We start from the raw sequence: 12,648 nt of genomic DNA on the forward strand, positions 1-12,648 counted from the left end.
TGACTTGTTTACTTTTGCTATCATATACTATCTTGGGCTTCACTTCTTTCTGGATCTAAGGTGATTTTGAGGGTTTTCCTTCAATTCTCCTCACTCTAACCATTGATAAAGGTATCAGACAAAATCAGCTGATGGCTCACTGAGATATTTACATTTTAACACCTCTATTAAATCATCTGTAAAACCCAAACAGGTTCACTGTTTTTTTGCACAGTTCCACATCAGATATTACTAATTCCTGGATGAATTGAGCTGCTATTCTCTTGTTTTCACATATCTCGATTCTGACACTTCTGTACCAATCTCACATGTCTTAGCTTTCTTTTGAGGCCAAGATCATGCATATAACCCTTGCAGCTCTGAAGATATATGTAAATTATTTGGGGTGTGTCATTTCACACTCAGGACTTTGGATTCTGACCAAACTCCACTTTGTTCTTATTTGTTCCAACTACCTTTTCAATTATTGTAAAAGCCCGTGGAAATATTTGGTTATCCGCACACTGCTTCCATATTTTGGCTACGGTTTTTATCAAATAAATAATGACAGCGTAACAAGTCTTACTTGATGTATACTAATCTTAATCTAAGAGCTGATGAGGATCAAATGAGAACTGTGTGATTTAAATAGGGTTGAAGTGTTGAAAATGACAAGCTTAATGCGACGCTCGCATCTTAGCAAGGATGAAAGGCAAAAGCACCAGTTAAACGGTAAACGCTTATTAACCGACATTAGCGTGTCTTACCAGACTCGTGAACAGCGTTGACAGGTTTCACTTACTTGGATTTGAAGCTAACGGTTAACGTTTGCTTTCGGAATGACACACAGAACAGGCCAAAAAAAACTGCGGACAGCTGGCTAAAGAAAGTGCTCGAAACTTCTGATTTCTTTTTCTTACTAAAGTATTACGAACAGACCTGTAGACATTTAAAAAACAGACTTACTCTGCAAAAGTTCTATCTGCCTCTTCAGTGCTTCTCTCTCCTCCATGTTTACGACTGAAACAAAGCGTCATCAAATCGCGACAAATTACTTGACAGACGCTGGAGCAGACGTATTTTATATTGGCCAATCACAGTCCGCTATTTTTATATGTTGTGTCCCTCATCTATGACTTAAAGGTTTGAAACTCATTCGAACATACTATCTGCAACGAGACCTGCGAAGAAACAGAGAAAATACGAAGACCCATAGGATAGCCAAAAAAAAATTTATGTAAAAACAAAAAAAAGATTATTATTATTGTTGTTGTTGTTGATGATAATTATAATGATAATAAATAACTTCACCACTACCACCACCACCACCAACAACAACAACAATAATTAAAGCCGCAAGCGGCATCCATCGGGTCCGAGCTGCCTGGACCCCGCCACCCGATGTCGCCATGACAACAGGTGGTGTAATGCGTTAAGGACCCAACGTGTATGAATCCTGTCAAGTTTGGTGCAGTTCCCATTTATTCCTGTGGAGATATGAGCAAACCGTGTTTCATGGCGAGAAGGTCATTTTCCGTCGGTTGCCACGGTAACACGCTTTCTGCTATTAGAAAGATTTGAATAGCGTTTGGTCCCCAACTTGTCAGGAAGCTTCCCACCAAGTTTGGAGTCAGTCGCACGAATCGCCTCCGACTAGTTTGTTCAAATAGCAGTGAAATCCAAGATGGCGGGCACGCCGTTGTCATGGCAACAGCTGTTCGATTGACTTCTTGCTGGACTTGGGGTGTGACACGTATGAATGCTGTGAACTTTGGTGCAGATCCCATCTATTTCTATGGAGATATGCGCAAACCGTGTTTCATGGCGAGAAGGCGTTTTTCCGTCGGTTGACACGGTAACACGCTTTCTGCTATTAGAAAGATTTGAATAGCGTTTGGTCCCCAACTTGTCATGAAGCTTCTCACCAAGTCTGGAGTCAATCGCACAAATCCCCTCAGACTAGTTCGTTCAAATACGATGTGTGTAAAGTGGAAAAAATGGCAAAAAAATGGCCACACACAGCAAGATGGCGGGCGCCCTGTTGCCATGGCAACAGGTGTTCTATTGACTTTTTTGCTGGACTCGGGGTGTTACACGTGCATGCCAAGTTTGGTCTTCCTACGTGGAAGTAGACTTCCGGGGCCCCATTCATTTGGGCATTTTCATTTTTTCTAGGTGGCGCTGTTGAGCCAATTTTGCATTGAAAAGTATGCAGACCTTATAATATCCGAGTTCCACCGGGCTTGACGTGTGTACCAAATTTCACAACTTTTCATGGGTGTTTAGGGGGTCAAATTTGGGCTCGAAATGCTTAGAAAAATAATAATAAGAAACATTTCAACTACAATAGGGTCTCGCCATACTTTGTATGGCTCGGACCCTAATAATAACGCTCTTTAATAGTGTAGAATTTGTTGGGTTTTAAGTGTTTCCTTAATGCATGATTTTGCTTTTTGATTTTAATTTTGAGTTACTTTTATTTAGGAACAAATGTACGATCTGCAGCAAATTTCTTTGAATATGAAAGGTTTATAACTTTTTTGAGAAAAAATATGCGAAAGTATCCGATCTTGCTGTTCGTAACTTTATGTAAATGAGAAAATTATAAAAGAATTAGATGAGAAAGACAAAAAAAAATTTAAATTTGATACGTCTTTCTTAAAATACCACGGTTAATTTACTTTAAGTTCCATATATAGATCATAATCACTTGCCAAAACAGGATTTTATGAATCTCCTCGCTAAAGCGATGGTAGCCTGTAAGACATTGCTGAGGGCTTATAACAAATATGCCCCGTGCTACTTGCATTTGTCTGTCAACAGGTTTGAAAGCAACAGCGAAACTTTCAAATCTTTTCTTTCTTTGCGCGTTTTAACCAATATAAATACATAAGAACAAGTACATCGTGTCCAATGAGTTGTTTACGAGTTGTAAAAGCTTTTCCTCACGCTGTCTGTTTTATCGGGGGAGTGTGAAGAGTCAGTGACGCTGTTGTAAAAGTCAGGTAAAAATGAAAGGGGAAGTGAAACTTTAAGCAGCTGGTTGCCGTTTAGCACGAAGAGCGAAGACACGACAGAAAGTAAACTCCAAAGTTGACTAACTAAAGGTAAGTAGCGATATTTTCGGGTGAAATAAATCGAAGTTTCTAAACGTGTTTAAATAACTCAACGTTAAATGTTTCTAGCATTGTTGTCATTTGAGTCCGCTGGTGTATTTTTATTTTTAAGCTAGTTAGCTTCAGTGTTGCTTAACAAATTAACAACTTTTATAACTGTTTGTTTACACCGTGTGTGTGTGTTTGTGTGTGTGTGTGTGTGTGTGCGCAGCAGCTGACTTCAACTCCAGACCTGCACAACATGACGTCAACAGGTTATCGGTTCTTCATCGTAACAAAAAGGCTTGAACGCCCGAAACATATCAGGCCTGGATGCATTTGTTATATCCGAGAACATCGTTATAAATCAGAATCATCAAAACCTGGTGCTGCCATCACAAAGTTGCCAGTCATTCCCATGTTCTCACAAACATCTTTAGATTATAAAATAGACCTGAGTTGCATGGAGGAGCTGAGTGGGGAGGAAGCCGAGCTGCTGATGGCCCTGCCTGATGACACCGACAGGCTGAAATGGTTCAGAGACAAAGATGCTCTCCACACATATCTGGGTCTCAGCGAGGGAACTGCAGTCACTGTGGATGAAGATGGAAAGAAGATGAGAGGCATCATTCGTTATATCGGACCGTTGACAGGGACGACAGGGTCCTACGACCCCATCAAAGGGAAGTTCTTTGGAATTGAACTACAGGTGTGAGTTTTACATGGTTATTTCTTATTCTTTTATTCTTTTATTTTTATTATTATTTTGTTTTCTTTTTTCTATATTTTATTTTGTTTTTGTTCTTTCTATTTTACCATGCTTTAATATATATATATATATATATATATATATATATATATATACACACATTAGTAATCCAGTCCGGTATTTATATATCATGTTTTAAAACACAAGATTACCAATGTGCTGATTACAAATCAAGTTACGAAAAATCTCTTACATTTTTTGCTGCCTGGATACACTGAGACAATGATAAGTGCACCAACATAAACATATTAAAGTTCTTGTGATTTCTAAACCGATGGAGTTTTTGTTCTGCATGTCATTCACACATGCCACTGTGTTCCTCTGCAGGGAGCAGACAGGGGAAAGGGGGACACTGATGGGACCTATAAATATGAAAAATATTTCCGTTGTGAGAAAAAATGTGGCATTTTTGCTCCATTTTCCAAAATCAGTCCTGTGGTCCCCAGCTCCCTGTCACCCCCCATCTCTGAGCCCTCCCCTCAGGCACAAACAGAGAAGCTGTCTCCAGGAGACAGAGTCACCTACTTCATCCATGAGAAGTGTCGCCATGGAATGGTGGTGGATGTGCTGGAAGAAGATGGAGTACTTCTTGTCCGCATCTCCACAGTAAGTAACATTCCACTTTTTTGGAATTTTGTCTGAAAACCAAATAAATATATGAACAGCTGTTCTTGATAAGTGTGAGATAGTTAACTACTGTTATTATATTCCACGAGAAACACTAGACAATCTAAATGCTAAGACTTTGTGAGCTAGGGGGCAGCTTTTAGGCACTTTCAGGCGTCAGTCTGAGCTGAACATGTTGGTTACTTACAGCAATCTTATCGGTAACAGAGCAGCACAAGTCTCATTAGCTGTAAGTGTGGGTTTTAATATAGCATAGCATCTGCTTTACAGAGAAATCCTCGAGGCAAAGCAACAGAAAGGAATGTTGAATGGTAACATTTAGTTCATGCTTCAGCTGCTCCTCTAACGCTGCTAAGGCAGGACAGCAAAAACACTGCTAACAGCTGAAGTGACAGATCTTTTTCTTAAGTTAACATTAGCGTTATGCCATGCAGATACTGCTCTCTTAGGGGTTAGAAACGGGGTCCAGGATCTGGACATGCACTCTGAATTTATCTCTTTGAAATCACAAAGAAATGTGCTCTGCTCTGTTTCAGATGTTTCTAAAGATATGACTTTAGTCCATCAAGAAAGGAGTGTTTGATTTCCTAAAATCCAGTCAGTGTTCATCACTTAGTAAGCATATATACATAAAAGTGGCTCATCTGCAGCTTTCAAACTATATATTTATACAATCATAGCACATAGAACTGTCACAGTTTGGTGACAGTGTGTAAAAAATATCAGTCTCTGTAAGAACTTTGCTGTTAAACCTCGGTTCATTCATTCCGTGGTTTCATGGAAATGGAGAAGGATGCTCCTATTGAGCTCTCATGGGTGTGTCTGCAAGGCAGGAAGAAAATGAACATAAATGGCACCGTTGTCTCTGACAATCGGTTTAACACAGGCTCTCAATCCTGGTCCTGGGTGACCCCTGCTCTGCATGTTTTAGTTGTTTTTAACTCCAACACACTTGATTGAAATAAATGGACCATTGTGACGTTGACAAGAACCTGCTGGATCCATTTGATTTGAATCAAATGTGTGGGGACCCCTGCACCAAAACATGCAGGGCAGGGGGCCCGAGGACCAGGACTGGGAAACACTGGTTACTTATAATTCTAAGAGAACTTTTCGACGGTCACCATGGTTACATGTTCCTTCTGCAGGGACAAGCCATAGCACAGCAGAGAGGGAGGAACCTGCAAGATGTATTTGTTTAAAAGTTTGATTTTCACTTTTCTTCCCAAGCTGTGTTTCCTCTGATGAATGAAGCAGTCGTGTAGTCACGTGATTGGTTGCTTTTTACGAACTTTTGTCTGCTCTGACTAAATTATTTACTGATTTTTGTTGTGATGAACATTAAAAAGGTCTGAAGACGTAAGTCAGCGAACATTTTAAGTGCCCGGTCTTTGTAGGATTTCCTCATAAACCTTCATTTCTCTCATCTCGTCAGCATCGACCCTCCCTGGCCACCAGTTTGTCGGGTAGAATTTGTAACTGTTTCTAAAGCATTAACTGAAACTCATCTTTTTTCCTTCCCTTCATATTTACCTTTTCTCCTCAGCCATCGCTGCATGTGTGCCCCTCTTAAACAAACTGAGCCACCTTTGTACACACATGCAGCAGTTTATAAAGGCCTTTACATCACTGTTGTTTTGGTGGTGATTTCAGGACACAGATGAGACCGGGAAGCTAGGGGGCGAAGTTAAAGTTCCACTAGACTTGGTTGCCAAAGGAGAGGTGCCTTCAGGTTTGAGCAGCTCTTTACATGATGAAGCATGAAACTGTTTTCTGTATTTCTAACAAACCTGATACAGATGTATTCTACACTCTGTAGGACCTGAGAGCATGGACGTTGACCCACCCCCACCGAAAGGACTCGCTGATGAGCTGTCCATGGGTCTACACTCCATGGTAGAGGTGACGCTGGGTAAAGGAAATTCATATGGAATTATCCGCTGGATTGGACATGTGCCTGATCGAGAAGAAACAACAGTTGGACTAGAGCTGGTAAATATCTCCTACCATCACCTCCATCATCTAAAACTAATAAAGATCTTCTGTGTCAAGACATCAGAGCTGCAGATCTTCTACAATCAGTTTGTTTATGCATCTACAGGAGGACGACTCTGGAGTGAGTGATGGCAGCTTCAAAGGTCAGCGCTTTTTCTTCTGTCCTCCCCGGAGAGCGCTGTTTGTGAAGATAAGCTCCTGCCGTCCCGACTCGCGCTTTCACGGCAGATCCAATCACAACGAGAGGCTGCCAGGGCTGGACAATACAGGTTAGTAGAGGATTCACTCATGAACTTGCTCACAATTTACTGAACTCTTAAAATGATGTTCTTGTACATAAGTAACTTTAGGGATACAGTATTTGTCACCGGATGCTGAGACATGAGTGGGATTCTCCTATTTTTCCTCTTAATTCTTGTTAACAATTTTAAAAACCTTAAAAAAAAGTTGCAAAAAGAAGCATTAATTAGGAAACATGTTTTTGAATGACTAGCCAACTTCTCCATAAGAGTAGCTTCTCTTATTAGCGCCACATTACATGGAAAATGTGCAGCTTTCTCCTCTTATCACCACCCAAGTTGATGGTGGTTGGTTTAAGGAACCAAATCAATGCAGAGAGAAGTCATTCTCCAGAGACTTGATGGTAGACCGGCTAACTTTATGACAGATATAAACACGTTTACAGCCTCGTACTAAACCAGTTTGATGAATCTGTCTTCAAATTGTACTCAGACTGATGCAGAGTGAGTCACGTCTTAGCTGGATGATAAATTTGAGGCTTCACAGAAAATTCCACACACCAGTGGGTGACGTCAGACTGATTGCAGCCATGCGCACACAGAGTCACAATGGTTTGAAGAATCTCCAACATTTGTGTTGTTTCCTTCTTACTTATTTGGTTTTGGGAAATGTTCGTATTTTCTTCCCCCAGATTCTCCTGTTATTTAGTAGTATTGTTGTATTTTTAGCTGCATGCGTAAACATCTTTATTTGTTTGGTCTGCAGTCAAATCAGACGTGAATGCATGAACATCTGTCACCATCTGGACGTCTGTCGGGCCTGTAATTGTGGATTGTTTATTAATTGTTTATATACTGATAAAGATTCATGTGTTTGTGTTTTGCATCAGATAAAGATGCAGGGTGCAGCACAGAGACGCTGGAGACGGTTCCTCCAGTCAGCACAGAGGATGTTAAGCAGCTTCTGATTGGACAGATGAAGGGGATCCAAGGGCACTGTAACTCCTGCTACATGGATGCTACCCTGTTTGGGTCAGGATGATGAATTTATAATAATAAAATGCATTGTTAGACCCATTTCACAAGTATAACTGTCTTTTTCTGGTGTAACACTACTCTGTAGTTTAAAAAGTTGTTATATATGCTGACGTATAACACCTGAGTTTTTTATTTTTATTATAAAACTTTCCTCAGGTGATGCATATAAGGATGCTGTAACAGCTGAAGAGTTAGATTTCTTTGATTACGTCGGGTATTTTAACAGTACATTTTACATTTTATCATCCAAATCCCTTAAATTACTGAGTCAAAGATTTGGAACATTTTCTGTTTATATTCTCTATAACAAGTACTTTTAAATAAACATATTTTTAGTCAGCTTTTCTTGTCTTAGAAATCAGACTGAATCAGACTATTTAAGGTAATGTGGGAGATAAAAATGTGTCAAACTTGTTTATTTCTGTGCATTCAGCTTGTTTTCCTGCTCCTCTGTGTTGGATTCCATGTTGTTCAAATCAACCACCCCTCAAGATTCCCCAATCCAGAAAACGCTGCTCCGGGACATCGTCAACCCCCTCCGCCGGTGTGTCCTTTTATGTTGTAAAACAGCTTTATTGTTGTTGAAAGACAATCACCAGGCTGCCATGAGCTAGCAAAGCTAATCTGAAGACTAAATTTATAAATATGGTTCTTATAAATAAGGACCAGCATGCACCAGGATGGGTGTATGTTTATTTTTTTTTTATGTTTTTACCAACACAAGAGAAGCAGCAGAAGGAAAAAATATTTGAATATGTTTGCTCGTTGCAGTGGAGAAATAAATGGTCAAACTAGTGGATTTTGTTTGGAAAATGAACTTCTTTTGTATGCGTAAGGAAGTTGTTCATGGTGCGTCTGGGGCTCTTTTGGATTACGTTTTTTATCAAACGTGGTTCAGGTTTTTTTGGGTCACATTATTTGGGTTATTTTTTATCGCTTTCTTCATGTCTTTGCTTCTAAAAGCAAAAAGCAGCAACAGAAAGCTGGTTTATGTCTGCTGTGGTGTGTTTGCAGTTGGGGTTTTGTGGAGGGACGTCACATCATGAATCTCCGGCAGCAGCTGCAGAAACATGGCTACAGTCACTCCTTCACCACAGATGAGAAGGGTCAGTTTCTTCTGGAAGCTTCGAACACAGCTCATCTGTTGTTGGGATTAAAGTCTAAAGCCAGTTTGGCTTCTGTCTTTCAGATCCAGAGGAGTTCCTCATCGTCATCATGCATCACATTCTCGTGCTGGAACCCTTGTTAAAACTGTACGCTCCCAAATCCACCGTTGACCTGTGCTTCCCTCCAGCATGTTTTACTTCATCTTGTCTGTGGTGGATTTTAAGATAAATTTATGTACAAATCAGTTTTGTTTTGATTTTTGTCTTTTTTCTGTTTAGATCAGCTGCAGGTAAAGTGCAGGAGAGCTACTGCTATCAGATATTCCTGGATCAGAACCACAGCCTGGTTCTGCCGACAGTCCAGCAGCTACTGGAGCATTCGTTCCACACGGCAGGACTCAAGCTGGCTGAGGTAGGATCAGTTTTAAAAGACCACTTTAATTTTTGTTATCAGATGTAGCAGCGAACAGAGACATTATTCTCCTTTAAATATGTCTGACAGTACAATATTTGACAGAAATTATTAAAAAGTTTAAAAACAATCAGAAGTGGGTGTGATGGATCTGGTCTTATTCTGCTCTGTTGTTGATTCTCCAGTAGGTGGCGCTGTTGGACCGATTTCTTGAGTCAGTTGATATCAGAATGAGATTTTTTTATTCCTCTGCCTTCTGTCTACAGGTCCCGTCCTGTCTCATCCTCCAGATGCCTCGATTTGGGAAGAAATTCAAGATGTTTGACAAAATATTTCCCTCTCTGGAGCTGGACATCACTGACCTCCTCTCAGAGGGTACAGTTAGAAACACACCTACATGCAGCACACGTGGTCTGGCATGACGTAACCGAGTGAATTCAACACATGGTGTGTGTTTCAGGTCCTCAGCAGTGCATGCTGTGTGGAAACTTGGCAACAGATGAGTGCACAGATTGCTTTAAAGATCCCGTTTTCAGCTCAACGGGATTCAAGGTCTTCTGCAAGACTTGTTCTGCTCAGGTTTGTGGTTTATTCTGAACACCTGACAGGCTCTGGGGATGCTGTGGTCCTCCAGTCTTATCATACATCCCATCATTCATCATCACTTCACCAGCTGTAGCTTTAGAGATTTTAATGTGGACATATTCTGCCCTTTCAGAAATAAAAAGATAGAAATATTTAAGTTACATCCATGTTTTTTACAGAAAATAATGAGGCTTCACTTTTTGTCCAGTCATTCTGTGTGTGTGTGCTCTGGATTTTGTAACAGCAAATTAACAATTTTTACAAACACACCATCTGCTGTTTACGTGCTGGTGGCTGTAAGTAGTGCTGATTGAAAGACAAAACTTCATCAGCAGCTGGAAATTGAAGGAAACTTTCAAAAATGACCCGATTCTAGTCTGAAATTTCAGGGTTTGGTGTTTTTCTCTGCTTTTTCAACTTAATTTACCTGGAAACCTTTGATTAAATGCATGAATAAAATAAGACTTTCTCAAAAGAAAGATAAAATAAAGTGTGCATTCCTTCCCAGGTGCACACCCATCCTCAGCGTCGGTCCCATCAGCCCGTTCCCCTGGACATCCCTAAGGGTTACCTGGGTCGTGGCATCCCTCACGCCATGACCAGAGACCGACTGGAGCTGTTCGCTGTGCTCTGCATCGAGACGAGCCACTACGTTTCCTTCGTCAAATACGGACCAAACAACCAGGACTGGATCTTCTTTGACAGCATGGCCGACAGAGAAGGTGAGCAGGAAGTCGGTGTCTTTAAGCAGATGTAAACCCAAGAGCTTGCTGACTCACTTTGTGAATGTTGTTCAGGAGAAAGTGATGGCTTCAACATCCCGGAGGTGCGTGCCTGCCCCGAGGTCGGCACCTACCTGGAGATGTCCCCCGCTGAGCTGGTGAGCCAGGTGCCGCGGGACATGAAAGGTGTGGCCAAGCGTCTGTTCTGCGACGCCTACATGTACCTGTACCAGAGCACCAGCATGTCTCTCTATCGCTGATGGGACTCCTCGCTGTGGAAGCTTGCAAAACAAGATTTTTTAAAAAATCTTTATACTGATTTTCATTCCTCTGCTGGCTTAGTTTGTTGTCTTTATATTGCTGTATGGAAATACGCACAAGCATTTAAAGATAGTTTATATACACAGATATATAAGCCCTGGTGCAGGGAAATGGGTTATCGGGCTTTAATAATTTATAGAAAAATAGTTGAACTTTTGTTTTATTGTTTGAAGGAAAGAACAAACTGACATGGCTTCATCTCTGAATTTGCACTAAAGTTTGCAGCAAACTGCAAATAAACTGTTCCTCTAAAATATTCTGTTCCCTACTTATATTCAGGGCTCGTTTGGTGAGCTTAAAATGATATTCACTGACAAGAATTCACCAAAACAGACATAAAAATAATTCTTTAGCTTGCTATTATTGCCAAAGTATAAGACTATGGTGAATGTTGTTAATTTAGTTCATAAGATAAACATTGAAGCCAAATGTTTTCTAAAGGTTGTGATAAATGGACTTCTTTTTATCTCAGTAAAATGTCTTCAGTTTTTTTTATTTTAATCTGAAATGAAATTGCTCTTCTTTATTTTCCTGTGATAAGATGTTTGATTTATCTCTTGGTACATGGCAAAGCTGGAAAAAAACAGCTCTTAAATGGCTGCTTAAGGTTTATACTGAACTTTTGATAAAGAATACAAAAAATAAAATAATTAAACAAAATATTTAAAGTGTCCATACTTGTCTTTACTTGGAGAGAATATGCATAATCATGAGAAGACGTGTCTCTTTATGCCCAGACCATCGCTGTTTATCCATCAGCTTGTCAAAGCGATCTTAGCTTTCAGGTTCTGAGAAGCTGTCCTGCTTAATTATGTCCAGAAACCTGACACTGTGCATTGTTAAGCAAGAAACCAACATTTTTATTGTCCAGTCAGCAAAAGGGTTGCATTCGCCATGACTTTTGTTCTGCCACAATGCAGCTCGTTGATTATAAAAGATGCTTCACACCACCAGAGTCACATGATCCTGTTCTTGCCGACACCACCAATCAAGTGTAGTGTTATTGAGTTAGTCCTTAATTTGGATGAATGTGTTTGTGGTGTTCTTCGGGGATCAGTTGTGGGCCCATGTTTTTGTTTGAGGCCACATTATCCACAGATTCATAAACTCATAAAATAGGTCCAGAAGCTGATGTGTGAAATGACAAAGACATCATGCTTTAAAAACCAAACTGCCCTCTAATTGGTCATCCTTGTCTAAAACACTTTCACGGCTGAGAGTGGGGCCTCACTTAGCTTCAGAGAGGCCTTGAAAACAGGCTGCATATAATGATTTTCTTGTCTTGTTTAATAATAATAGATTACATTTATGTAGTGCTTTTCAAAGCACCCAAGCATTTAACGCTAAGTCCATTATTTATTCACACCACATTCACCATGGTAAGCTACATGTGTGGCCACAGCTGCCCTGGGACTGATAAAAACGTGGCAGCCAACCAACAACGGCCTCTCCGACCACCACAGAATATTCATTCACATCCACAGCCACGCAGACACTGGATCACTGAAAACCCATACATACTCTATATTAACTTATTCTCACATCACCCACCATGTTGTTGTTATTTATTTATTTAATTTCAAGAGTGGTTGGTTCACGTTTCCAACCATCAGATTGAAATTGTCTATCCTGTATCTTCCTCTCTGGCTCTAGTTGGTCCTTTAGCTTACATGCTATGTTATGGTAACCATAACCTGAACTTGGACAGCATTAACAACTGCTTCACCATCGCCGTTTCCTCTCGCTGTCAGTCTTCATGG

General features: G+C 40.4%; 2 protein-coding genes across 5 annotated transcripts in view; one reads left to right on the forward strand and one right to left on the reverse strand.

Annotated features, from left to right (window-relative positions):
- The window catches only part of zc3h3 (zinc finger CCCH-type containing 3), a 70,789-nt gene extending 69,777 nt beyond the window's left edge, over positions 1 to 1,012 (reverse strand). For both annotated transcript variants that reach the window (XM_042007080.1, XM_042007079.1), the window contains exon 1: positions 946 to 1,012. In XM_042007080.1, the coding sequence (XP_041863014.1) occupies positions 946 to 991 (46 nt within the window). In that variant the 5' untranslated portion in view covers positions 992 to 1,012. The remainder of the gene's footprint in view (positions 1 to 945) is intronic.
- Positions 1,013 to 2,778: 1,766 nt separating this feature from the next.
- cyldl (cylindromatosis (turban tumor syndrome), like) lies at positions 2,779 to 11,550 on the forward strand. 3 transcript variants are annotated; one of them, XM_042006627.1, is made up of 15 exons: positions 2,779 to 3,090; positions 3,310 to 3,783; positions 4,171 to 4,449; positions 6,124 to 6,202; positions 6,290 to 6,462; positions 6,572 to 6,734; positions 7,595 to 7,736; positions 8,176 to 8,286; positions 8,757 to 8,848; positions 8,932 to 8,995; positions 9,128 to 9,260; positions 9,527 to 9,635; positions 9,721 to 9,839; positions 10,354 to 10,567; positions 10,643 to 11,550. In XM_042006627.1, the coding sequence occupies exons 2-15, from the start codon at positions 3,337 to 3,339 to the stop codon at positions 10,825 to 10,827; spliced, it is 2,310 nt and encodes a 769-aa protein (XP_041862561.1). In that variant the 5' UTR covers positions 2,779 to 3,090; positions 3,310 to 3,336; the 3' UTR covers positions 10,828 to 11,550. The 3 variants fall into 3 exon arrangements, with proteins under 3 accessions (XP_041862561.1, XP_041862562.1, XP_041862563.1); XM_042006628.1 differs by having other exon boundaries at positions 2,779 to 3,086; positions 3,307 to 3,783; XM_042006629.1 differs by having other exon boundaries at positions 2,779 to 3,086.
- Positions 11,551 to 12,648: the final 1,098 nt, after the last annotated feature.

This window comes from Melanotaenia boesemani, chromosome 14 (assembly GCF_017639745.1).
Source record: "Melanotaenia boesemani isolate fMelBoe1 chromosome 14, fMelBoe1.pri, whole genome shotgun sequence".
In the NCBI taxonomy this organism is placed as follows: Eukaryota; Metazoa; Chordata; class Actinopteri; order Atheriniformes; family Melanotaeniidae; genus Melanotaenia; species Melanotaenia boesemani.

Coding starts and splice junctions, on each gene's coding strand:
- cyldl (XM_042006627.1), top strand. CDS start 3,337: ATGACGTCAACAGGTTATCGGTTCTTCATCGTAACAAAAAGGCTTGAA. Junction 6,203..6,289: donor CAAAGGAGAGGTGCCTTCAG/GTTTGAGCAGCT, acceptor TACACTCTGTAG/GACCTGAGAGCATGGACGTT. Junction 8,287..8,756: donor ATCGTCAACCCCCTCCGCCG/GTGTGTCCTTTT, acceptor GTGTGTTTGCAG/TTGGGGTTTTGTGGAGGGAC.